This window comes from Numida meleagris, chromosome 6, assembly GCF_002078875.1.
Source record: "Numida meleagris isolate 19003 breed g44 Domestic line chromosome 6, NumMel1.0, whole genome shotgun sequence".
Classification (NCBI taxonomy): domain Eukaryota; kingdom Metazoa; phylum Chordata; class Aves; order Galliformes; family Numididae; genus Numida; species Numida meleagris.
In genome coordinates, this window is record NC_034414.1 from 22,090,565 (window position 1) to 22,118,034 (window position 27,470).

The following is a 27,470-nucleotide window of genomic DNA, read 5'->3' on the forward strand; positions in this document are numbered from 1 at the left end:
GTCAAGTACATCCCCACTTCCAAAACAAGTGTTATTTTTACCATCTGCCCTTGTTTGCTGGTAGGATGGGTCTGAAGACAGAGTTCATGGCTGCATCCCACTCGCAGTGTTTGGCCACAGCAGCTGCATGGGAGTGGGGGCACCACATGGGTTGTCTGAGCAAGGGACACCTCTGAAGACAGACTCTGAAATTTTGGCTTTCTTTTGCCAGGAGGACAACAGTTTTCCAGGAGGGGACTGCTTTTGCCTCTCTTCCTGTCAGCTCCACTGCTGCTGGTTTCAGCCAAGTGCACGCATGTGGGCGTGAGGACAGAAGCACAGGAGGAGACGCGTGATGCTGCGCAACAGCACAAGCGGCTGTCAGGGGTGACCTTTTAAACTACTCACGTAAAAACTGTTCAAGTGCCTCTGTCAGAGTCTTCAGACTTCTTACGTGCGTTGGTAAGATGTTTTATTTAATGCTGTTATAAGGAAGTGGCAGGGCCCCTTGTTGTGGGCAGGCGGATAGAAGACCTGACTGCATGCAAACCTCTGGCCCTGGCATGGGGCACTGCTGGCATGAGCCCACCTCCATCCTCTCTGTACCCCCCTTCAGGTGTTACAGACATTGACGAGATCCCCCTGAGCCTTCTCTTCTCTAGGCCGAAGTCCCAGCTCTCTCAGCATCTCCTGTAGGAGAACTGAGGTTTGTGCCCTGTTACAAGGCCAGCACAGCCTTGGCTGGGGCTTCGTACTGCTGCCTCTTCCTGTTTTGTGGCTGCCTGGCTGCCGCACCATGCAGTTTTGCTCTTTCAGCTCTTTGTCAGCATTGCAGGACGTCTTTGCCCCTCTGCTGCCAGGCAGAGCACGTATAGACCTGGCTATATATAAACGAGCAGGGTTAGAGCTCTATTTTTAGCCTTTCTCAGAATATTCCCCTTGCTATGCATTTCTTTCTGCCGACTTCTCGTCCGGCCTCCTTGCTGCAGGAGCCCTCTGAGGTGAGAGCTGCCAGCCCAGGGACCAGGGCTGGAGAACTGAGACGCAGAGGCATGGGACAGTTCTCTGGCATGTCTGCCAACAGCAGCTCATTTGCCCTGTGCCAGTGTGCACGGTGAAATGCATCGTGTTATGCCTCAAGCATTCTAGGAGAGCCATCACAGCAGTGAAGAAAGAAGTGCTGCCTGTGGGTGGTGCAGCAGGCAAGTTGTGGGCATTTGCCTCTTGCATTGGTTTTCCACCTTCCCAAAGTGGGCACTTGGGGGAGTTGGCTGCATCACCGCTGCTGCGTGAGCTGGCTCCACAGGGACAGGCAGGGGCTGGCCCGCAGAGAGGACATTTGTGTAGGAGGTTCTCCTTCCCGCTTCTGTCACTTGCTCTGGACTCTGGTGGTAAAGGTGTCCCTCAGGGATGCTCTGCCTTGAAGGGCCCCACGCTGGCACCACGCTGGCCAATCCTGTGTGCAGGGAGGGCTGCCACCACGCAGGTATTCATGGTGATTCAGGGCACGGTAACGCCTGCGTCCCTGCTTCTGCAGTGGGACTGTAAATCTCCTGCTATTTGTTGGGGTTTTTTTTAATTGTTATTATTTTTGTGGGGTTTTGTTGTTGTTGTTGTTTCACTATCTTGGCTCCTGGAAGCCTCTGGTCTGGCAAGAATCTCCGCTTTTGCTTTTATAACACTTCCCACTCTTCCTGTCTATGTCAAGAACAAGCTTGGAAATGGGATTCCAATATTCTCCATTGGCTAGGAGAAAGAGAGGGGAAATGCATCAACTATTAGGACCTAAGCATGACTTTTCAGCAGTCTTATCTTGGAGGGAGTCCATCTCGGAATGTGAGGCCCCACTGGAGGAGAGCCACCATAACTCTTTTCTCACAGTGACGATTGATAGTCTGATGGCTGGGGTAACTGCTCTGCCTGTTGAAGGTTGCGGGGGGTATTTGTAGGGCTGTTTTTGTTTGCTTGTTTGTTTGTAATGCATGATATTCTTGTCCTTGAGAAGTTTTTCCTAGAAGCTCAATCGTGAAAATTGGGTGGCACAGTAACAGGTTAGTTTGTCTGCCTATTACCTGTGCTCTTATTTACACAACCTCTGCTAATTTTTGTGCCATTTGCAAGACAAAGGTTATTACTGCTGCCATGAAACATCATTGTCACACAGTTTTTGAGCTAAGCAGCAAGGAGCAGCAGCAGCTGGTGCTGTCTGTCCCCCAGCAGCAGAATATGCATGCAGAGATCGTGCAGCCCTGGTAGGTTCAACGGCCATGGCAGCATCCCCTGACGAATCCATGAGAATGTGCATCTGTGGAGTGGATGGCTCCGAGAGCTGCCCAGCAGGAAACATCTTTTGTCAGATGAAAAACTTTTTGAATACAGCCCATTCAGAAGACACATTTCAGTGTATCATCAGTATTTTTGACAACAGGTGTCAAACAGGTTTTGTAACCGCTCTTTATATCTGCCCATGTCATGAACGCTGCATCTCTGTAACTTTGTTCCAGTTAGCTAAAAGGCAATGGAAAACCAACCGCATTCCATATTCCGTCTTCTTTTTTATAGGAGTCATTGTGGCTTTCTCAGCAGGGAGATTGGATGTGACATCTCCATTTTATCTGTTCCTTCATCCCCTGGATTCCAAGTACCCATGTGGCAATTCAGGATTTTACCACTCACCTGTCTGCATCCATTGTTTAAAAAGGGAGATTTCAATTCCCGTTTGGAAGGGCCGTGGTAGATCAGCAGATGAATGTGAATTCTGGCACAGTGATCCTCAAGCTGCAACTCTGTGCCAAAAGGAAGACTGAGTACAAAATAACTGTGTTACTTTTCCGTGGTCAGCAGGGAGACCACGCTGCTGGTGGACACTGGGGCCAAAGCCCGGGCTCCCTGGCTACATTTTGTGGTAGGAAGGGGCAAAGAACTGGAGGAGCCTGGAGTCTGAATTTGTGCCAGACTTGTTCACTGCTCCCACCGACAGTGCCCCAAGTACTAATTATAGACTTCTCATTCTGCTTCGGTCAGGGCAAATGACAAAGTGGGGTGAAACCCAAAATAAGCAGCCCTGAGAATAGTTCTCTCCACCTCTTCCTGCTAATGGCTTCGCTGAGCAAGACAGCTTGTTCCCCTTCAGATGGGCTCTCAGAGGTTATTTTGATCCATTTTTAGTTGCAAATAGCATTTATCAGAATAAGCATGGGCTGGTTGCCAGCTCCTTTGGATTTTTGACTGCCCGGAGGGGAAAGTCTCCGAAAAATAACTGACTGTGCTCCTACTGCATGTTCCCCCCCAGGAGACTTTGGGGACATAATAAGGAAACATTCCTCTGATGGAGCAGAGCCCGGGAACCAGGCTTTGCTTACAGCCAGTGATTCCCCTGTCATCAGCACTTGTTCCCAGGAATCAGAGCTCTTGTTCCTGTCACCAGTGTCAGTGTTTTCAGATTCAGCTTAGTAGGCATTAGGAGGCAAGAAGTAGGGGTGGGAAAAAGGTTACAGAGCCACTCATTTGTGGGTCACTGGCAAGGGTGTGACCCTGGTTATCTGGGTCCAAAAATCCTCACTAGCAGCCGTCCCATGGCCACTCGGTGGTCTGCAGTGCCTTTGCAGTCTTTGCTGAGTTTGCAAACTGTTCAAAGTTATATTTTAGAAAATATTGAGCACTAATTGACATTCCCAGGGAAGCTGCCATGGAGTGGGCCATGAAGATTGAATTCCCAGTTTCCCTGAAGGCATTTTGATAATGGGCAGCATCTGGGCAGCTTGCCCTACTGCTCCAGCTCAGTGCTCTGGCTCGGGCTCTGGGGCTGTGATCTTTCACCAGTACTAAATCAGTTTCAAAATATCCTAAAAGTAGTATGTGTGGCGGCCTACTGCCTGCTGTCCCTGGGCAGAAGGTGACAGGCAAAGGAAAAGAGCGGACAGGAGGATGGAGATACCACCAGAGATCCTGGGGACTGGTAGGGGTTGGCATAGGAGAAATTAAGGGAAGTACTGCTACATTTGCAATGTCTTGTTGTCCTGTGCCATTTGCCAGAATGACTCTGAAGAACACTTGATCTATCTTGACCTGTGATATCTCACTATGCAAGACCAGGCCTCCGAAATGCAGATCAAAAGGGCATTGTGAGCAAGCTCTGTGCAGAAGACCTGTTGAGTGTGTGATATTTAATGTGGAACAACAGCGTAACAGCAAGAAATTCTTGGCTGTGCTGAGGGAAATTGTTGTACTCCAAGTATACAGTGGTACTGCCCATTTTCCTCTCTCACCTGCTACCTGAGATCCAACTGCATGTGGCATCCAGTGTGTTCATGTATAGACAGAAGCCAGCCTCCAAGCAGCCAGACTTTTCCCCGTTGGCTGTAGCCAAAAGAGAGGAAGGGACAAGGGGCTGGAGGCGAGCAGCCAGCTTGTTTGTAAATGTTCTGAGCTGAAGGCTGACTGGGCCATCCATGTGTCTTTTGCTGGCCTCCATCGGTGTGCCATCAGCGTCTTGTGAGTTGGGCACTGTTGCCTGAAAAACGCCCGCAAATGTGTCCCACTGGTTGTGCAACATCCTCTCAGCTCCAGCGGGGTAGTCACGCTTGTAAGTGAAATACTTCACCTTATTTGTGTGAGGCTCCCAGCAAAAACTGAACGTCAGCCTCACTCCCCAGCTCCTGTCAGCTCTGCTTTGCTTGTTGTTCCCGCAGACGTCTCTGGCTGCCGAGTGGGAAGCCTTCAGGCACTGCTGAGGGAAGAGTGCAGGCTGACTCACACTGAGGTGCTCCTGCTCGCTGCTTGAGCACTAATTTGTTTTTCGTGAGGCTGGAAGAGTTTTGCTCTGCTGAGTGGCACCATGCTCGCCTTCCCTGCCTGTGCTCCCTGCAGTGCTTCTGGATAGATCCATAACAGAAAAAGCTGATCTGCATCCTGCAAGTGGCTCTGCAGTGGTGCTGCAGCCTCAGGTGGGAAACCTTGGTAGCATTTCCTCCTGGCACGGGACACAGCAGCTGTCCCAGGCCACAGCAGTCCCACTGAAGGCAGCAGGGAGGCAGCCCCTGCTGGCCCCCCACCTCAGCTGCATCCAACCCCAGCCTTGGGGACACCACCACTAAAGTCCAACGAGGAGCAGAGTGGAAGGCATCTCCTCACAGATGCAGCAAGGAGCGGGAGGGAGCAGAGGACACTCTTCTGCCCCCAGCACTTGGACATGCTGTCCTGGCTGTAGGCACAGCACAGAGGCTGGGGGCAAAGATTGTTCTCTCCCTGCCAGCCCTGAGCTTCACTTGGCGTTTGCTTTCCCACCCCCTCCTCCTTCACCCTCTTGTATAAGGCACTTGGACAGAACAGTGTTTTGGATGGGCTTCAAGAGACCTTTTAAGGCTGTGGAGTTTTTGCTTTATAGCTGCAATTTACTGGTAAAAGTTGCCTGAATTATGCAGGCTTCACACAGTGAATCAGGTTCAAGAGCCTCTATTTTTAGTACAGTTCAAGACAAGTTGCAAGGATTGCTGTCTGATCCTCGCTGTCGCCTCACCACCTCCACCAGCGCTCTGCCCATGAGGATGCTTGGTGGTACTATTGGGTCTCAAAGAGACCACACCCTGCTTCTTCAGAACGACACCGAGCTAATCAGTTCTCCTGGTTGGTCACAAAGAGCCGAGGAGCCATTAGCTGCAAGTCCTGGCTGCTGTGGCCCAGCATGGGCCTTCAGCAGACTGATGGCTGAGCGTGTGAGAGGTAAATGTAATGCGTGAGTACTGAGGGTGTGTGTGCTGTTTATGTAGCCATGTGCTTATGCATAATGCTTTGAAAATATTTAAAACACAAATTCCTGGATGTGAAGAGCTGTAATTGAAAAACCATTTGCAATCATAACAACAACTGCAGCTGACCTGAGGATACGTTAACTGTGGTAGAGTTCCTCATGCCGATAGCTGTTTATATAAAGCATGCATGTGCTCTCCCTCTGTTTTATACACAAATTCATGTGGCATCTGTCCCAGGAAGCTCATGAGTGAGGCTTGGCCCTGCAGGATGCTGTCTGCAGCACAGTGGGAAAGGCCGTTGGGCCTCTCTGAAAGATGGTGAGTGTCCTGCTGTGCCAGTCCCTACCTGAATGGCTTGTCCTCATTTGTCTCTGGCTCTGCAGATGCGAGATAACCCCACGGTGCCCTGGGAAGAGGCAGGAATGGTGAGCCAGGCTTCAGAGCAGAGCGCATGTGGTTGAGCATGCACACAGGTGTCCCTATCCCAGCCTCAGCCCACCTGCTGCTACCTGCTCAAGGGCTGAAGGGAATGAAGACTCTGCTACCACTAATTGGCCACCTTGTAAGCCTCTGCACAGAGGGAGGTGTTTACAGGCTTTGCAACAACCATGAGAGGGGGTAAGTCTTTGTGCCTCCAGGCCAGTGCCATGCTGCTTCTTCAAGTCCTTGTTCCTCCTCTGTGTTACATCACCTTGGGGCACTGCAGCTCCCTAGGGGGGCTCTGGGGAGCTGGAGGGTCCTCTCCTGGCCAGCACAGGCTGGGTTGTGGATGGTCTCACCAGGACCCTTGCAACCTCAGAGGGTTCTGGGAGCCCTTGGGTTGGCTGACAGAGTGGGGGCCAGTTGTCCGCGTGCCATTGCCATCACTCCCAGGGGACAGTGGGACCCCGGCTCACACAGCAGTGCGTGAGAGCAAGCGGGCCCAGCGCCTGCTCAGCCTGGGTCTGAACGTCCTGCAGAGCAGCATCCAGGCATCTGCTGCTGCTTTTCAGCTGGAAATCTGCTCGTCTGCGGGCTGGAATGAGAACCAGATGGTGGTTGTTTGGGATTTATTTTAGAAAAAAACCGTCTTCTGTAAAGCGTTGTTCTGTTTTGAGTTCCTGCTTCCTTTCCCATCTGTCTGAGGAGCCGGGTCTGTAAATCTCCTACTGTCCGTGTGCCCCCCCTCGCAGCATGGCGCCCAGCCCTGGGTCCCAGCACGGGCAGCACCAGGGCACAGCCCGCCCCAGGCTGTGCAGCGGGCTCTTGCTCGAACTTCTTTGTTCGCTGGCTGTGTTTGTTTTTGTCTGCTTATAGTTTGCCTCCTCCTGAGTTTTCTAGATGTGAACGAACCCAGAAAAGCAAACCATCACCAAAACGCCATCTGGTTTCACATCACAACCGTGTGCTTCCCTGCAGCTGGGAGCTGGCGCTGGCACCCCACGGCTGCGTTGGTGCTGCTCTGCTGTGCGGCACCCGCAGCCTCTGCGGAGATGGCGGCACAAGGCCAGCTCCAGCAGCCAGGCAGAGCGTGCCCTACGGCATTCAGCAGCCTCCACATGGGAATTTTTACACCTTCCTCTGTTTGATTTCCTGAGTACCAATCTGCGTCTTCTTCAATTAAGAGGCTCAGTTCTGCTCTCTGTTGCACCAAAATAAATCTGAATTTACTTTGTTTTGGAAGTACGATTAACTTATGCGGAAGAGGAATACTGCTCTGTGTCCCCTCTTTTGTTTCTAGAAATGGCTCTTCTCTCTCCTTCAGTTCTCAGCAGCTGCAAGAGGAATCTCACTGTATTTTTCACCTTTATTAAGGGAAACGTGGCTTTTATAAATAAGATTCCACCTTCTCTAACAATAACTTTTAATAATGGAGAAATCTGTGGCAGCAGAATTTACTCTGATGCCTTTCAGCACTTTCAGCAGCCTTGGCCGTTCTTCCTGGGTGCTGTTCATGTTTTTAAGAGCAGAGAGGACTTTATGATTATCTGTTCTGACAATGAATCTCACCTAATAATTTCTGCTTCAACATTTCTTGAGCTACAATGTATCTTAAAAAAAGACTGTGGAGACTTTAGCTGGAGACTTCAGATTATGGAAACCCTCCCACGTCCCTAGGAAATTGTCCTAATGGTGAATGGCTTTTGTCAAACAGTACACCCTGCTTTTCATATGAATTTGCTTTGCTTCTGTTTCCAACCACCACAACAGATTATATTCCTGTTGTTTTTTCTCTCTGCCTGATTAAAGAGCCCTAATATTAATCATTTATTCTTGCACTGGTAATTACCGACAGTGCTCAAGTCATCTTCTGACCTTCTGTTGGATAAACTTGGATTGACCTTCCTAAGTTTTTTTGCTAGAAATATGTTTTCCAGATGCGGAATCTTTCTTGTAGCTCTTTTCTGAACCCTTTAAAATGTGTGTTGTTAAGGGGCCATATTTATCTGACTGTGTGCCGTGAAGTACCCTGAGGCAGTCAGGTTCATAATCAGCCCTCCCAGAGCTGCTTCACAAGCTTTTGTCAACCGTGGTGCACCTATAGCCATTACCATCCTTTGCTACCACATGAATAAGCCCTGTTTGGATTTTGGTGTATGAACAACAAATGAATTTGTAGTGCTGGACAGTCTTTTAGACAGGTTCATACAGCTGAGCACGCTCCTTGTCTTTCCAAGCCCACCCTTTGCTCTCAATGACACCTTTTTCCTGTGAGCAATACTGATTTTGCAGAACGCTGTTGTTATCTGAGAGTAACAAATGAGGCTGTAGAATGCTTCTTGAGATAAATGTGTTGATATAGTGATCCTCATTATATAGACTAGTGGCCTCACCAAGTACGGGACCATGTGTGTTTTAACAAGGTCTGCTTCCCATTAAAAACCATGTAGACTTCCCAGAGAGAAGGGAGAACCTCTGTCGCCAGAGATCTCAGAGCTGAGCTAAACCAATCCCTGAGCAGACAGACCTAATCAGCCCTGTTTGGGAAGGAGCTTGGACAAGCTGACTTCCAGAGGTCTCTTCCAACCCATATTATTCTGTAATTATGTAATTATGTGGCTAATTAGCTTGCTATTTTTAATGCTTGTCACTGTCCTTTACATTCACCTTCCTGCATCAGACCATGCTCCAATGACAGGTTAACTGGAGTCGACTCTGCAGATGTAAATATTTTACATACCAGCATCTTCTTAAAGAACTCCATGGGTAAAATAGAAAGCAGTTTGTTATCAGATGACCCTCCTCTTGCCAAATACAAACCCAATGCAAAATATTCCTTTCTCCTGCCAGTGAGGGCTGGAAGTGCTGCCAAGGGTGCCTGCTGTGAGATGACAGGCTCGCTGGGGGATGTTGCTGGTGGGGGGACTGGAGAGATTTGCTAGGGTCTTCTCTGACAGTCTGGCAAAGCAGAGGTGACCCAAGCCTGTGGCTAGGCTCCTGGAGGTCTCAGGAGTGGGGCCACAGGGCAGGCAGTCTCCAGGAGAGGTCACCTCTGTCCTTGGGCACCGCAGGAGCAGGCCCAGCTGTCCTGGCCTCTGTGAGGTGGTGGGGCACAGGAGGGTCGGCGCTGAGCACTAGATCTTCCTACTTCTGATTTCTTCAACTTGATCACAGCTCCCTTCCTAAATATCTGTCCTTATGCTCCTGTTTTATTCCAGTGATTAATGGTAACTTGCGATCAAGTACCATAATAGAATCCAACATAGACTGGAATGGATTGCTGAGGATCAGCTAGTCCTTCCCTCCTCTCAAAGCAGGGCAAACTTCAAAGTTATATTGGGTTGCCTGAGCCTATATCCAGAGGATTATCTCCCCAAAGAGCGATCCCACAGCCTCTCTAGGTGCCTGTTGCACTGCTTGACCACCCTCATCTGTTGTCTTTTGGCTTAATACCCAGGGGAAATTCCCTTGGTCTATGTTGCATCAATTACATCACATCCTGTGTTTGAATATGTTATTGAGATCAACGTTTTTACAGTCCAGTGTTTCTCTTCCATTTTCTCCATCCATCTTGCTGTCCTTCCCAAAGTCCTTAAATTCGTAGGGTCCAAGCATGCACTCATTGAAATGGAGGGAGGCTGGAGGGCGCTGCAGCTCTCTGAGCATGCTTCTGTTTGTGTCTCATGTTGGGAAATGTGCTGCGGAGCTGGAGGTGAGAAGCCGAACAGGGGCAGGAGGCTGCTGTTCCCCATGCTTTCTGTGTGGCAATGGCCTTGAGGGGCCGTGTAGGCATGATAGACATCAGTGGGTCTCAGTTTTAGCAGCTGCTGCAGGACCTGGAACACAGCATCTCCCCAAGTGGTCTCTGGGAGGGAGGGGGAGGGGGTGCAGGACCACGCAGCCAGGGCAGTGCTTGTGCAACCCTTCGGCCACCTCTGCATGGCCAGTGTGTCTTCGGCTGCCATCCCTGCTTGTTTTGCTTGCTGTGTTGTTTTGCATCTGCAAGGTTGAGTGGGTGGTTTGGAGGTTTCTGTACTCCCTGTTCTTTTAGCAGGCTTAGCTTAGTCTGTGCATTTAACTGCAGGTTGTGCCTCACAAAAGGGACATTATTTTGAATGAATGGCATCATCCATCTCAGTATCTAGTTCAGCTTTTACAACAGAAAAATCTGATGAGATACAAGCTGACATCTCATTTTCTTCATCTGGTTAGAGGAAGTCACGATGTTTTTTCAGTGAAATCTTTATTCTAAGATCTGAAAAAGTATAAACAAATAGAAACTTCCTCTGCTTTCCTTTTGTCAGGCTGTCAAAATGTTCCCAGGCCACCCCGGTTTGTGGTTTTCACTTGTTATTCCTTTTTTCAGATGACAACTGAGAGATGAGTTGACAGCGCTGGTGTCAGGAGCAGGGAATTGCTCCAGGGAGAGAAGTGCTCAGCTTTAAAGAGAACTTTGCTGTGGCTGTGGCAAGCCTGGGTCAGTGACCCTGCTGCAGAGATGGTGACTTTTTTCCAAGGATATTCCTGTTGCTAAAAGAAATGAAGTGACTGCAATAATTGCTCTCCAGGACTGCCATTTGGGGCTGGGAAGGTGTGCATGGGTTTCATCCAAGGGATGCAGGCTACGCTCGACCCTGGATACATGAGCATGCACTGACTTTTTCATAAAGACAGCCTCCTGCCAATGTTTTAAACAGCATGTAGCTTTCCAGGCATAGAAGTGTGGATCTGTACCTTTCTTTTGCTCTCATTTATGCTTCCATTTCAGGCCCTTCTACTCATCCTGCAGTTTCTGCCTTTCGGTGCCAATTAGCCAGGAGATGGAGAGCACTTGACTGAGGTGTAACCAGGCCCCATGGTTCAAACACCCATGGGTTGAGGTGGAAGAAAGGGGCATGGAGGGGCTATGAGAGGACTTGGCATTGCTGTGAGTCATACGGGAGTGCAGGTGAACCTCACGGGCTTCACTCCTTCCACACGTGCAGGCAACTCCTGTTGCAGGCTCGCAGCCTGCTGCAGGCACAGCGTGCGTCAGCCTGTTCTTGTTGTGACACTGCTCATGTATTTCCTCCTCTCACCCACTGCCTTTCTGAGGGGAAGCTATGATAATGACAGGACTCCTCGTTCTTTGTCACAGAAATCGGGTATAATTGCTCCATTTCAGCTGCTTTAAGAAGTGCAGCGAGGGAACAGGCTGGATTCTTTCTTAAGACATCAGTCATCTGAAGCATTTGGTAGATGGCACATCAGGGCTGGGAAATGACTCAGTCCTCTTTGTTAAAAGCAGTCTTTGGACTCTGAGAGTAAAATCAGAGGGAGAGAGCTGAGTAGGGTGGAGAGAAAGGCTTCAGCAGCAGATGCTCCGTTCCACTCTGTTTTGGTAGAATGAGCACAGCCCTCACCAGAGCTGCCTTGAATCATCCCCACAGCCAAGAAGACATTCCTCAGCCTGACCTCGCTTCAAGGGCTGGTGTGTCCACATGGGGAGAGCCAGCTCATGGGTGGCCCTGGGTGCAGCTTCCCATGTGTAGTTGTGTCATTTCTGCCCTTGAGCTGGGCAAGCCCTGGCTCCCGTGGAGAGAGATATAGCAGGGAGCGCTGCAACACCCATGTAGGTCCCCAGTACCTCTTACGTTTGGTGTGGTGCTGAGCTCCCAGCAGAAGGAGCCAACCTGCACACTGCCAACTGAGCCTGAGATGGGCTGTCACTGGAGGAAAGCATGCTGAAAGCTGTGATCTTGCAAGGTCCGGCTGAGCAGGCTCCCTGTCCTCAGCCAACACTGCACGTCTGCCTTTGGCACAGGAGTTAGGGTGGCCTTCAGGTGAGGGCCAGGAACTTCTCCCTCCTCATGCTGAACCATCTGGGCTGGCTTTGAAGGGTGCAGCCTTGCCCTGTCACAACACTGGGAACATCCAGCCTGAGATAACCCAGCCGCCAGCCCTTTCTCCTCCTGGCAGGGCTCGGGGAAACCTCCTTGAGTTGGTCTTGCCTGTTTGTGAGTCTTTGCAGGTCTTATGTGACAAGCTGCTGATGGCAAAACAGGCTGCTTTGAGGTGGGTGTAGCAGGGATTGGCTTTTGTTTGTTTTTCCTGCTGCCAAGGCTTTGCTTATCTAACCTCCATTTCAGCCCTGTTCTACGTGGAAATATTTTTATTTATGCAGCTGGGACAGAGGCCCTTTCTCCCTTAACTCTTGTAAGTTTGAACTTGTGTTATAGAAAATCTCTCATGGCAGTTGTCTTCCTTCTGCAGAATGAAATGTGATGCCTCAAACAGGGGCTGCACCAATGTGTGCAGGTGAAGCCTGCTGTGCCCTGTTGGGCAGTGTGCCGTGGTGATGGTTTTTAGGCCGCTCTGCAACCAGACTAGGGCTGTCTGTGAGGGGTCGTAGGGCAGGCTGTGCTCATAGCTGCCCTCACACCATCTGAAGATGTAGCCATGCATCTGGGAGGCCTCACCACGCTGTCCTGCCTTCCTCTGGGTCCCAGCATCCCTGGCTGCCAGCAATGACTGTTCTAACAGTGGGGACCTGCCTTTCTTTGCACGCTGATGTGACCTTTCTGACTGTGGGAATCAGGGTGCCTATTTTTAATAAGTGAAAAGAGAATTCAATCATTGCCGAGCACCTTCTGCCTCCTAGGACACCTCATGCAACTGGGAGCTCAATGGCCTTCATGCTGTGGCTGTACCAAGTACTCTGTGTTCCTAGATGGTACTGCAAAAGGACAGAGAAATGAGACTTCTTACGCACTGCCTCCTTTCATAGCCTCTCAGTGCGCTGGGTTGTGTTTTTGTTTAAATACTCTGGGCCCTGGGCTATGCTTTACTCAGCACAGTACGTTCAGCACAAAGGAAAATAATTTGTTCCTTGGAATACATTTTTCTTTCTTAGCTGTCCTGTGCTTTTATGGACCATTCAGGTGCCTTTTTCAAAGCAAAGTTGGTCTCTGAAGTTGGTCTCTTCCCTCTGAAAGCACCTACCTACGTCGGATCACAACTCTGCAGTCATCATGCAGAGCTGCAGAGCTGGCTGGTGCTGTCTATTCACTGTGGCCCAGTGTGTTTCTAAATGCCGTCACAAATCAGTGAAGGAAGCACACATGTACGATTTGCTACAGCTGATGCTGCTGGTGGCAGAATTAGACTGTCCATCTGTGTACTCAAAGGATCTGCACTGACAGTGTCCTAATGACAGTCCTTGTGTTGTCTGTTTGAACAATTACTGTAAATTTGGAGCAAGAAGGTCTGAGTGGTGCTTGTTGAGAATGTTTCAGCAAATATGATGCAGTTAGAAAATAGGTATGTTGTGAAGCAGAAATGTTTGATGGAAACATATGTGGTTTGACTCACTTTAATCGTCAGTATTCTGCTGCCGGACAACTCATCGCTTGGACCATGTGTATGATCTATGTGCTGCACAGAAACTTTATCTTCCAGGGTTTGCCCCTCAGTTACTGCCCTGTGGTCCTAACATCTTCTGGCTGGCCAAGATAGGACTCCTCTTGGTCCAGGGAAGCTGGAAGCTTGGCTCTTGAGTAACATTGATGAAATTCTTCAGTTTCACTGCTCCTCACTCCCAAATAAATTTGCTGTCTTTATTTGTGCTAAACAGCAGTGATACTGGGGAAAAAAAAACAACTGGCAATTTTGTTCAACAGCTACTGATGTCCGGGGCTACATCTTATATTTTGTAAATGCCACGCATCAGCATTTTTGAAATTAAATTTCACAGAACTTATATTTCATAGGAAACTTGCAAACCTTTTATTATGCCTATTTGAAATTGCATTTCAAACAATTGGAAATTTCTGCAGAAGGGAATCCTGAGATCAAGCACCCTTCCTCTCAGCACTGAGATTTTGAGTGGATGTGACTGGAGCTGCTGGGACAAGCACTATGCTCCTAGATAGCAGTGGCTGTTATTGCAGCATCTCTGACAGTGCACACTGAGCCTTGCTTGCAAGCAGGCTCTGGAGGCTCATCTGGTGGAGACTGAGTGCAGAACAGGTTTGGCTGTTTCTAGAACTCTGTGTAAAGAGAAAGCAATATCTTCTCAGAGCCTGTAAAATCATTTTCTATGTTCTGTCTCTACAGAACCAACCTGAAACTCAACAGCAACAAGAAAATTTAGTGCTTTCTATTGTGCGGGAGATGTTGTTCTCTTGGGAATTTGGCCACGGGCATGTTTAGTGCTTGAAATAAAAACACCCAAAAGAACCCAAATCTTTTGGGGGGGTTTAAGTATTGCCTTCAGAGGTCCAATGACACAAGTTTACGTATTTTTACCCTGTTACAGTCTAGAATAAAATCTGAAATATTACGGCTCTAAAGCCATGGCATGCCCACCACGTCCATTTCCAAGTGTCTTTATGAGGTATTGGAATTACACAGCTGTGGGATGCTTAGTTTCGCTGTGTGGCAAGTTTTGTTGTAAACAGAGAGATATCTTGGAGAGGTGAGTTCCAAGAACTGCGATTGCACAAGAGGAAAGCAAAACTTGCCCACAGCCCTCAGTATTTACCTTCTAGATCAAATTGCAGGTCACACTGGGAGGAGAGTGCTAAGGATTGAAGTCCCGGCCTGGGGACAGAACAGCTGGGCTCGTGTCAGCTGCTCTGCTGCCGGCTTTATGTGCTGGTCAGGCGGTTGGTGGTAGTTTGGAAGTACAACAAACCCACCTGTTTTCTTGCAATGCCAAGATGGGGAGCCAGCTTTGTCTGGAGCTGCGCGAGAAATTACGGGCTGGTTGGTCAAGGCTGAGAATGGTGTGTTCTGCATTGGCCATCCTGCTGTTTTGCTCTGGGATTGGCACACTGGGGTGCTGTGGGGTTCACCTGCAGAGGTGAAACCCTCAAGTTTCTCTCCTTCACCCACTGCCATTTTGTCTGGCTTTGTTTCTCGCCTGCTCAGTTATTTGAATCTCTAATTTATCTCAGAGAGGTTTGTTTTTGCTTTGGTGCACTGACAGCATGCTGATGCTTGTCACTTGACTTGGCTGCGTAGCACTTCCCATGACCCTGGTAAGATATTTTGGAAAAATATTAAAACAAGTACAAACTGACCCTGGAGGAGAGCGCGTTCAGTCAGCGTGTGTTGCAAGCATTTACGTCAAGGAAGCTAGAAAGCAGTGCTGAACTCTTCTCCCCAGAAACCTTGGTGTGAGGTAATTTTCCGAGGTGCTGGCTGCTGACACAAAGGGACCTAGATGCTGCTTCTGCAGGACCTGGTTGGCCTTCCCTCTCAGGTTTGCAGCACCTGATCCCTCGTGGCAGTGGAACGGAGGAAGCTTTGCTGCTGCCTTTGGGAGTGCTGTGCGTGTGCCTGGTACTGCACAGCTCATGACTCTGCCACGTCCTCCATTTGTTGTATTCAAGAGTTGCCTGAAGAATGAGAAATACGCGTGTCTTCCTATTATTTTCTTTTTTTTTTTGCTCCATCTTAGCAGATTTGTTTTCCTTCTAAGTAGCGTACATTTGCCAAAAATTGCGGTATCTGTTTGCTCAAAGCAATTGATTAGTTTTGGTAAAATTAATTTAGTTTAGGTAAAAACATTGTTTTAGCCATCCGTGGCTGAGGTGTATACTGACTGATTTTTGACATTTCTGTAACAAAATATTTCAGATTTTGGTTGGGACTGAAATCCAACTGATTTCAGAAAATCAGAGAGAAACTGATTGAACTCTGAGAGAAACTGTTTGCTTGTTAGTGCAGGGTTACCATCTGCTTCCTAGGCAGAAGAAGCCACTGGTGCATGAGAGCCATGCCCAAGCCTCCCTCTGCGAGGGCTGACGTCTGGATGCTTTGACCACCTGGTGCTGTGCTCTGCTGTCTCTGTTGGGTTGTGTTGTAGAAGTGGTGGAATGACTTCAAAAGAGGTGACTGAAAGGCACAAGCAGCACATTCTCTGCTTTGGTGATTGGGAATGTCCAGCGAGAAGGGCAATGAGAAGTAAGCAGATAAAAATGCACGTTCTGGCTCACATACATCAGATTTGGAAATGGGGTTCTCCAACTGTTGTGAACAACCAGCACCAGGGCTACTCCGGTGTATCAGTGAACATCTGCTGGAGGGGCCCTGCTCTGCCCCACAGCACTCTCTGGGTCGGCTAGATGTGGCTCTTGAGGCAGGCCTTGCAGCACCTCCTCTTTTGCAGCCCTGAGGATTGCCTCTGTTCCCTAAGGGTGGAGAAACTCCAGCCATTTCTTCTCATTCCTTTGGCAGAAAATGCCCCCCAGAAGGGAAACTACTTGTTTCCCACCTAATCAAACACTTCACTTAATCTGAAGCCAAATGTTTTCAATCTGCCGTAAATTCCAAAATACATCAGTCTCAGAGGGGCTCACAAAAACATTTGCATTTTTTTTTGTATTCCATGAGGCAACAAAATGAATTAATCATCTCCTGGGCACACCCCCTCTCCTGCTGCAGGCACGGTGGAAGAGCATCACAATGCAGCCTCTGCGAAAGCCCTTCCTCTGGGGTGTGACCGCAGACCCTGGCTTCAAGTGTAGCCTTGGGGAGGTTGGCAGGGGGATGCATGGCAACGCTGAAAGGGCCCAAGGAAGGCCATGGTGAAGGTCTGACCTTGGTTGCTCTCCTCCTCCCACGGCCGCTGCCCTTGGCTCTCCAGTTGCCCTGTGACTGCAATGAGTGTGTTACAGAGATGCTCTCACCTCTGCTGCGAATGTCAAACCTGTGCTTTTGCTCATCCTTCCTATCTCCCCTCTTCTGCTATTCAGCCCTTGACAAAGCTCCTCTCCTCTTCGCAGTGGATAGATGAGGAAGGAGGAACAAACTGTCTGCTAACAAGCGAAGCACATAAAGCTGCGACTGTGGTTAGCAAGCGCATGAAAGACATAATTTCTCCGCCAGCATACAGTCCCCATGCAGGGACAATGCCTCTGCAAAGCCTGCTGGCAGACGCCCCAGCCAGAGACAGCTGCACAGAACATCCTTATGGGGTGCAGAGAGGAGGGAATGACACGTCTCTGCTCTGCAATTAGGGCTCTCATTTTGTCATTTTCTCTTCCCTCTTTGTGGAAGCTGGCACAGTGCTTTGTTTGTTCCCACCTCCCACCGCCACAGCAGGGCTGCACGGTGCCTGACAGCCACTCTGCAGGGCTGGGGGACACTCCACCCTGCCTGCTCTCGAGTGACGTGGGTCCCATTTGCCCAACCACTGCTTCTGGGGTGCCTGTGCCTTCGGTCCTGGGCTGTGAGTGGTACCAAGGCTTCCTTGTGTTTGCTTGCTCTGTGGGCTCAGCAGGGCTGCCCAAGCCTTTTCCCAACATTATTTAGTTATTTAATTTTATTTTACTGATGATACTCTCCTCCGACCCGTGTGGTTTAACACGCTCTGCTGGAGGCTCTGTGCTGCAACACGCCTTTCCCAGGTCTTTTCCTTTTCAATCTCATGCTAACTGGGTGCTCTGAAGCCCCAAACTTTGAGCATGTGGGGTTTGCGTTGCTCTGCAGTGGCTATGCATGCAGGCTTCTGGATGTGACCGAGCTGGTGTGATGCACAGCTCAGCAGATTTTGCAGAGATATTAAAACCCCGCAGAGAAATCACATCATACAAATTCGCCTATCCCATTACACAAACATGCTGCAGGTTTTCTCTGTGCTTCCCTGAGATGCTGTAGCACATCCTCTGTCCTAACGCATTCTCACGCAAAGATCATCTGAAGGCAGCACTGCGCTGCTCGTGTCCTAACCAAGGAGTCACCATGCTGAGTCAGCCACTAGCGCAGTCTGACATGCTTCGATCTGAACTTCTAGGGCCTGATTGTTGTTTACACTGAGTGATTTCTTCCTGTACGCTGAAATCAGCAGGATTACTTGTGTTGTTTTGTTAGAAGATTTTAAAAAACGACACCACAGGTTATGGCAGGTCAGGATACAATTAGGGGATTGAAGTACAGGAAGAAGTGCTGGGCACGCAAACAGAGCTGGTGATGAAAGATGCCTTCACACAACCTTTCCTTGTGCTTCCACGTTACCAGAGTCCTGCAGCAGGCCTGTGACACCAGGCTGGAGTGGGACATGGGCTGGGGCGGTGAGGGGGCACCCACTGGGTGCCTAGGGAATGTGGAAACACACAGGTTTTGTAGAGCAGGAAGCTGGACATGGTGCTGGTCTCACACTTTCTTTCCCATAATGAAACTTTTAGAACTACTGTATTGCATCATTTTTCTTTGGTTCCTTTTTTTCCCTCCCTTTCTTTCTAGATAAGTCCTTTTCATGCGTATAAAAATTTCTTCTGCCATATTTGCAGGCTTACCAGCACATTTGCTTTGTCTCTCAGCCAAGTGGTAGGAACAGCTCAGCTCTGACAGCTCAGACCTCTCTTCTGTGGGTTTTTCCCTTTTTCCTGAATTCCCACTCCACCAATATCTTCCTGGTGATGTGCTGCCTGAACTGAGCAACAACCCAGAGGACATCATCCACAGACCTCCGCCAGAAGGACTACCCCCTCTCTCCTTCAGGACATGGTGTATTTTGTCAGAGTAGCGCTCTTTTCTGTGCTGATGTATATCTGACATTTTTGGAGAGTAGCTGAGGAAGGCTTTAACCTGGTCAGATCTAGGGCGAGAGACCCCTGGGGACAGCAAACTGGGTCCCAGACCCCTGATGCACTTGTGCCAGAGCAGTGGCAAGGCAGGTTGTCTACTGTGCTCCCCAGTGAGCTCTGTCCTACTTCTCCTTCCTTTCTCCCTTTTCTCTGTTCATTTTCTCATGGAAAAAGCAGTTCAGTCCCTTTTTTTTCTAGAGTCAGTAACTTTTTCTTTTCTTTTTTTTTTTTTTTTAATTCAGTTCAGTCTTCCCACGCTGCAGAAATTTTTTCCCATATTGGCTGGGATGTCACTTTCTATACAGAGGCCTTTCTTTCCCTGTAACCTCTGAAAGTGTGGGTGAGAACTATAGCACTATATTTTGAGCAGTATTTGGAGAGCGTCACAAATGATTACAAAAGCTGCAATGTTCTAATTTTCAGAGCAATTAGATAATACAGTAGGTCAAGAATATGCCTGTCCCACTTTTTCATTCTCCACTTCTCTGATGTCCTATTTCTGTTGTTTTGAGTCCTCACAATAGCCAGTCCTTTGCGTTTAAGTATAAATCCCTTTGAAACTTATGTACTTGGAAGATCTGAAGTAGCTTCTGTTGTTGCAAGCACTAGGTTTACCCAACTGTATAGTTTGTGTGAATACTCTCTGGCAGCCTGCATCAGATCCCGTCAGGTTCTGTGAGTCATTTGCAGAAGAAATTGTTGAGCTTAAAGCCTGTACCTCGGATAACATGAGTCTTGGTTGCTAAGCTGAGGTGCACACACATAAGCATTGCCCATGCACATCTTCTCTGCTGCTTGCAAACACAAATCAGTGCTTGCTGTGAGGCAGCAGAACACTTGGGTGAGGTCCAAAGCAGAGGAGTGAGGAAAGGGAGCAGAAATCAGACAGAAGAGGCTGGGCCATGGAGAAAGGACTAGAAGAGGGAGAACTTTCCCACCCTGTCCATCCCATAGAGGGCAAGGGGTGAGCGCTGTGGGCTGAGCTCCTCCTGCTAGGTCCCCAGGTGCTCGGAGTGGTGGTGATCGGGCTGTGGCAGGTCTCCCGGGGACAGCAGCTTCCCTGCTTCCTCTTTGGCTCCCATGGACTCCCAGATGGAAGAGTCTCATGGGCACTCCAGGCTCCAGCTTCTCTCTGTTTACATTGTGGCAGGCTCTGCGGGGCCCTGCATGCAATGCAGTCAACAAAATTCAGAGTCTCTGCATGACGAAATTTCCCCTGTGACCTGGGTGCTGTGGAGTGAGGGACAAACATAAAGCTGCCACCTCTTGCAGGGCCTGAGCTGGCTGACACCAGAGCCCAGAAGAGGGGCTGAGCTTGCTGAGTTCAAACCCTTCTCCCAGGGCTCTGTTACCAAACTGATGCAGGCCTGCCTGGAAGGGGACTTTGGATGGATTCTCCTCAATTGCTCTGGTCAAAGTGCAATACTAAGTTCAAAACACAGCCTGGACTGACAAGGCGTTGGTGAACACAGGCAGACTTGGCCTTTGCTGCAGTTTGCAAAGAAACCCCAAAGCAGCAAAGCTTCAGCTGGCTCTGCTCCACTGGGTTCAGAGCAGCACAATCTGGCTGTGCCTAATTGATATGGAAGCAGGAGTCTGAGCAAGAGGACACAAAGCAGGGAACAGGCTTTTACACTCTTCAAACATGAGAGGGGGCAGGCCTCCAAAAGGCTGGTGACTGGAGTGGGTGTCACAGGGAATTTACAGAGGGAACTGCGATGGAGGTGGGCCTGTATGGGAGCCAGAAGCAGTCCTGCTGCAGCCCTGGTGACGTCCTCTCCCCGTGCCTCGTTTGCTCTCCCATTCCTGCCTGAAGTTTCCTCCTGAGCTCGTGTGGCCTGGCGTCTGGTATGTGCTTTTGTTAGTGCAGCTGCTCACTGGAGTGAGTGTTTCCATAATTCCCAGTTCCTGGAATACCCTCCTGCCACCATCCCAGAGCTCTGTGATTGCTCTGTCAAGCACACGTGTCCCAGATTGGCTCCTGCACCCCAGACACACTCATCTGACTAATTACCCCCTTCACTGGCACTATTTTATCATGAATGCAGAAATCCAATCATTACAATTTGTTCTATTCTTGAAAATCCCAAAGATGTTGAATAATGATGAATAGAGAAGCCCTTTTGTTAATTCAAATCCAGCAGTGAATGGAGGCAGCCCCTCCCTCCAGTGGAGCTGGTGTGTGAGGCGGTCTCTCCTGAAAATGTGGGGCTGTGGCAGCAGAGATTCAGCAAGTTAGGCAATGAGCTGTCTATCAGGGTGTAGCACACCTTCTCAATGCAGGGTCTGCCTAGCAGGAACCAAGCATGGGAATCAGTTTTACGCTTGGAGCTGCTCCAGCTGGTTGCTCCTCGGTTCCTAAATTGCATATTGAGGTAATTAGGTACGCTTGAGCGATCTCTTCCACAAGTATTCCTACGTCTGCTTTCCCATACCCCTGCTCACCTGCCTTCTTTCTCCTCCAAAACCATTTCTCTGCAGCCCTCTCTGTGGTTCTGTATGGACATATATTTCTTTGTTTCCCAGACTTCCTCATGTCTCCCTGGTTCTTTTCTATTTTTATTTGACTGTTTCTTTTGAAAGAGAAAATTGAAGACATTTGTTTCACAGGACGGACTGCTATCACTCCTATAATTACATTGTATTTGTGGTAGCATTTTGTGATCTTTTCAGCATGCCTTAAGATTGATTGTTTTCGGCCACTGCTGAAACAATGTTTTTTTCCTGAATTACTCACAAGTGATTTAATTTTGTTTTTAAATTGCCACTCAAGACAGCTTGCCTAGCCACCCATTGCCCAGATCTCTCTTCAGCTGAGGATCTTCTGAGACTCTTACTGGTGCCTTGTCTGGATGCTGGGTAAATTACACCAACGCTAGTTTACATGTTTCCATGCTGAAAATGACTGCTTTTGCTAGATTCCCACCCGCCAACTTTTTGCTGAAATAGGTATTTTGAATTTATCTGAATTAGCATTCCTATCCCAATATTCACTTAATTATGGGGAAACTGAAAGGAATTATAATCACCAATTTACCTATCTCTGGGAACCACCACAGCAGCAACTCCTTGACATCCCTGCTCTCTAATAGGAATATGGCGACAGCGATGTCTTAGTTTCATAAAAAAAAATTAGAGCTATAACTTCCTGAAAGAATATAACATGTTGTGTAAAGTCCATGAAATCATTGTTATCTTAGGAGAGTTGTGCAATAAAACCAGATTCTTTTGCTTCTGGCATCTCTTTGACCATTGCTTGAGGTGATAGCAGTCAAGTTATCACCTGGTACTTTTGAGTGGCAGATGTTAATCACGTTCCACCCAAAACAGTAAGCTACTGTTTCTTGACCACATCAGAATGAAAAGTGAAGTTTGAAGGAGAGGTGCAACTAATTCCCTTCTGATCTGTAGATGAGCAGTTCTATCATCTTCCACTTGCCTTAAGCATGCTGATTTAAAACAGATCATTTTATTCTTAAAATAAATCTAATAGCTCTGAGTTTTGTCTTGGTATTTCTGTCTTAGGTTTCTTCTCCAGTGTTGTGTGAGATGCAAAATGACTCTTACTCGCAGTGGTTAGTTGTAGACAGGACCTGTGAATCCAGAATCAGCCAACTGGGGGAATGGTCAAGCAGATATGGCCATGCAAAAATTCCTACAAATGGAAGATTTCCCATAAGAGGTAATACTGTTACCTGCTCATTCTCGACTGTCTTGTGACAAGTTTGAGATTGTGCTGGAACATAGAGCTTCTTCACATTCTTGTCTGCATATCGTTTTCTCTTTTTCCCACTCTAGTGTTTATGTTTGAGTTGAAGCTGGACACGGCAGAAGAGAGATTTGGGTTCCCCCTTCCTCTTCCCCTCTGATCTCTCATCTCTTATTTATGTCCGTAAATGTTTTGTTTTATTTGATGTACATTTGCCAGAGAAGAGTTGGGCTCCCCTCCAGACAGGCTCATTTCCCTCTTCCATCTTGAGACGTTCCGGAGCTGAACAGCATGAGCTTGCACAGCTAAATATTTAGGAGAAAGTAATGAAGCTGCGTCACCAAAAAGCTCAGAGCATCCCTCAGAACAAAATGAGATGAACTTAGTTTGTGCAGTCTCGGAGCAGACTGGGAAAGGCCTGTACTTAAACCATCACCTCTTGTGATCAACGTATCTTCTCAGTTGAGGCTCATACCAGGTAAGTTACCACTGCCCTACTCAACTCATTTCTAACCCCAGACCTCTCTGAGAAAGTTCCCAGAGGTTTGGGTTAACCTCTGAAGCCTGTCGATACACAAACATATATTCCCAGTGGATGAGAGAGGGAAAGAGCAAGACTGAAGCCAACAGCCTAACTGAACACAAGCAGGCCTGTTCTGGGCTGCCAAAGTCTGGATTTTTCTATCAACCTTATGATTGTTCCCACTCTTCTTAATGCCATGGAAATATCAGTGTGTATTTATTTACATTTATGATAATGCCTCCCTAATTGTGGTTTTTTGTAGCATGAAGCTAGAAGTGGAGTGAGTCTAAAATCACTAACATCCTGAATAAAAAACCCAACTTTATTATTATTTCTCAAAAAAATTGGAGATTTAAAGCAAGTCTTCTGGAGAAGGGGGGGTCAGGATGACTGTTTCTAAACATCTGCTAACTCAATAATACTGATAATAAAATCTTTGGTGGAAAACAGGCTGGTTTTATGAATCAGACTGGATGATACCCAGACCTTGGGGAATGACATATTTTTGTGTGTGTTAATATCCACAATTTTCATTTTAATATTGGAGGTGACAAAAATCTACAAAAAAGCTATAAGTAAAACTTGGTTCTCTCCTCCCTTCCTGCAAATTTTTCCGTAAATAACTACGATTGGTTTTGGACCAGAGGCTAGACCTTGACGGTGTACTCAGCAGATCACCTGTGCTTTTTCCCCCGCATCACTTGGGGAGCATCTGGTGTGTTCTCCATGTGGGACAGCCACGTGGATTGGACCTGACTTCAGGAGGGAGACTGCAAGGATCTCTCACTCTTCCCCAGTGGTGTGGAGCAAAACCCAACATGGCTAGGAGGTGACTCCAGCATAGCACAGGAGGTTTGCCACCCAGTGCCCTCTGGAGACATGTAAACAAGAGAAAACACTGCCTTCTGGGCACCAAGCAACTGACGTTCCTTCAGCAAAGACGCCTGCCTCAAAGGTTGGTGATGGAAATGGGGTTTGGAGAAGTCTATAACTGGCTACTGCTAATCAAAGCAGATTGCTGTTAGCTTAAACAGACTGACGCTTCCTGAAAAGTGTGTCCATCTGTCTGCAAAGAGGTTCAAAGGGCGCTAGCGAGGAGAGCTGGCTTGAAAAACACTGTTGTCTCTCTGAACATAATTATACTCTGATTTCTCTGCTTTTGCATTTTGTAATGTAGTGAACTTTAAGGAATTTCACGGAGATCGAGTCAGTAAAATCCCATCCATCAGACCGAAGGAGCGTGGGCACAGGCAGGACACGCTTCCATGTATGCTGCTTCTGCTTGCCAAAACAGTTTTTGCTTCCAATGGGAAAAAGCCAGGTTTCCTTGTGGGACAAACAGCCTGTTTCAGTCATGACCTCTGGGCCAAAAACAGCCTTAATGGTTTTTCTGTGTGGTATTCATCATTTCTAAATAGCTGGCTTGAAATGTAACTAATTTCTTTCATAAAAGTTACTGTAATCTTGGTCCCTTCTGAACCAAAGCAATTCCAGCCAAACCGAAACATGGGAGGACAGAGGAAAGCAAGATGGTGATAGCGCACATATTTCAAAGGGAACGTCTGCGTGTGTAATTACCCTATTGATAATTATACTTCTCAGTCTGTTGCAATGCACTCAAAACCGCAGATGACTGGGAGTGAAGGGAAGTGAACTAGGTCTAGCCAGCAAGGGATCTTTTAAGGGCAACTGAAATGTGAGTTACGTTAAAGCAAGGTCTCTTAAGGGTGGGGAATATACTCCTGATGTGCACAGGACTGACCGAAGGCTGTGAAGGAGGGAATGTGATGTAAGGCTTTTGTTTGTAAGTCTTTGATAGGAGTGTGGGTCAGACTGTTTTCTCTCTCCCACCTGTCCCTGATTTAGGAAAGATGGAGGCTGTGAGGACAGGCTTAGCTACAGACTCCTGACCCGGGTTAAGGTCATTCAGCTCACCTCTTAACGCTAGTGTTCTCTCTTCCCTCTCCTGGGCCAGCAAAGTTGGTGGTGATCCTGGCCACATCCCAGTGACTCAGACAGGGGATCTGAGTGGAGCTGGCCTCTGCTCTGTGCCCACTGTGCAACTCCTGTGGCACAAAAGCCTTTCAGAATCCTTGCCAGATGCACTGAGGACTGAAATAGAGACTGAAAATGTTCTTTCATCTCTTGCAGTCACCCGCCCATGCTAAGCTGAGCAGCAGTGGCAGGGGAAAGTTTCCATTTGCCTCTGAGTGTTGCACACCTCCTCTGGGTGTATTTGGGGCACGAGGACCCTGACTCACTAACACTACGCAGAAAAACTATTTTTAAAAATCACTTATGAAAACAGAGCAGATTCTTTTGCTGCCACCATGTAGTTCACTGGAAAAACAGTGTCAACATCTCTGCAGTGGGGACTGGCCTTCAGCGGGCTTGAGAGTCCCTGCAAAGAGGCCTCAACTTGCACTGGAAAGCAGGCTCTCAAGCATTGCTTCGACTTCTGGAGTAGTAATTTGCATGGGGCAGTCTCAGGTTAGGAGGTGATCTCTACAGAAACCCTCAAATCTCTGCAAATCTGAATGTGGAGAGGGGGGAGGGGGGTGGCAAATAGTTTGCGCTGGAATTCCTCGGGACACTAATGTCTGATCGCTGTTGCTGTCTGGACCGGAGAGCAGCACAACTGCCTTTCACTTGAAAATCTAGAAGTGTTTTCTTAAATGTTTTTAGAACTTTTTTGAAGTTCTTCAGAATGAATCACTGCTTGAGAACAGCTCAGTAAACATCATCCAGTTAAAATGACTGAACCCAGTACAGCTTGAACTGAGTCGGAGTTCTTAAAGGAAAGGTTTGCCAAAAGCTGCAGCACAAACTCCGTCCTCTTACTTAATGCAATAAAACCCCAGTCAGCCAGAGAGGAATCATTTTCAGAAATTTCTAGAAAAAGCTGTAATTTCTGAGTGTTCCCTTCACCCCAGGAGGCCTGTGCCCGTTGATTGATAACCAGTGCACATAACGCTCTTTAATATGGCAAGGCATGTGACCCTAGCTGAGGGCACAAGGACATGCCCTCTGGTTGGGAAAAGCCTGCGAGGGAGGTGTGATTCTCCCACATGCTTTTCTGGGCGCTCCTTGATGCAATCCAGGTCTAATGAGCACACCTGACAAAGTAAACAGTTATGAAAAAGAGCATTTCCTCAGCCTTTTTTACCAGAGATACAACAGAAGCTGTACCTAGGATCCTAAGGGAACATCTGCCTGACTGACTGACTGACTGACAGCCTATTTTTGCTGGCTAAGTCCACAGGTAAGAGCAAAATGTTACTCCAGCCGTGTTTTGCTTCAGCTGTAAGGTTTGGGAAATATTTTGGTTTGCTTTAGACAACAAATTAGTAAATATTTACCAACATTCATCCTGACCTCCCCTTTTCTAGGAGACCTGCTTTAGAGCTCCAATTGCTGAGAAATAGTAATGAAGTTGGGTTTAGACAACAGGTCTGGCTCACTTCTGGGGTAGCCCAGTTCTTCATAACTGGTGCTGCTGTAGTCGGGGCTCTGAACTTGGACAAGACAGCCAGCATCTTCTGTCGGCACTTCTTTGCACATGTCATTTTTGACCTTTGGAAAGTGACTGAATTGCTCTGTGCCTCTCTTTCTTATGGTTGTAAATTGGGAACCATCTGCGCAACTATATTGTTGGGATCTGGTCATAAGCACTTGTGAGGCGTTTCCAAGTAGAAGTCAATACTGGGATGACAAGCTAGATTTTTGAGTCCCTTTTTCCTTCTTTTTGGAACTGTACCTGTGCAGTGCGATGACTGTTAGTCAGCTCACTATAATCTGGCTGGTGAGGGAGAACGTACTGGTTATTGGGGTGCAGGAGCTGCCTGTTGGATCAAACCAGCTCCAGTCCAGCAGAACTTTGTGAGAACCTCCTGCATGGACATGCACCACTGTAATGCAGTGTCTTTGCTTGCTAATCAGTGTGTGCTACTTCTGCAGTGGGAGTGTGAAGAAACAATGGTGTCTGGAAAAGGTAATGAGGTCAGACCCAGCGTTGCACGGGTGTGGTGGTTCTGCTTTGAGGAATGGCTTGGCTCAGGAGCGGCACTGAGGATTACAATCTCTGACAGACTGGAGCTTGCTGAGATACCTCTTATTCACTGAACCTGATGAAGTTCAGTGTTTAGGGAACTAACTTTCTGAGACATCAGCACAAGTGTTAGGAATTATTGCTGAAATATCGTGGAAAATGAATGAGATTCCAAAATATAGGAAAGGGACTGTCTTTGAAGAAAAGAGAGAGAGAAAGAGGTGAAAGGAATCAAACAGGAGTCATCCCAGTTCCTGGAAAAAGTGGAACAAATGATCTGCACGTAAGCATCTTGAAAATAACAAGGTGATAAGTTGCAGGCATACAGGACTGTCAAGAAGAAATGCTCTGCTACCAGAGCAGACTGCCCTTTTTCTTTTCTTTTCTTTTCTTTTCTTTTCTTTTCTTTTCTTTTCTTTTCTTTTCTTTTCTTTTCTTTTCTTTTCTTTTCTTTTCTTTTCTTTTCTTT

At 48.0% G+C, this 27,470-nt stretch overlaps 1 protein-coding gene across 5 annotated transcripts in view; it reads left to right on the forward strand.

Annotated features, from left to right (window-relative positions):
* ACCS (1-aminocyclopropane-1-carboxylate synthase homolog (inactive)) overlaps positions 5,594-27,470 on the forward strand; it is a 41,256-nt gene continuing 19,379 nt past the window's right edge. For 2 of the 5 annotated variants that reach the window (XM_021403762.1, XM_021403764.1), the window contains exons 1-2: positions 5,594-5,700; positions 6,113-6,347. In XM_021403762.1, coding sequence (XP_021259437.1) covers positions 6,338-6,347 — 10 coding nt within the window. In that variant the 5' untranslated portion in view covers positions 5,594-5,700; positions 6,113-6,337. Of the gene's footprint in view, positions 5,701-5,946; positions 6,048-6,112; positions 6,348-23,667; positions 23,909-26,032; positions 26,216-27,470 lie in introns of those variants that run through there. The other 3 variants (XM_021403763.1, XM_021403765.1, XM_021403766.1) reach the window with 3 other exon arrangements.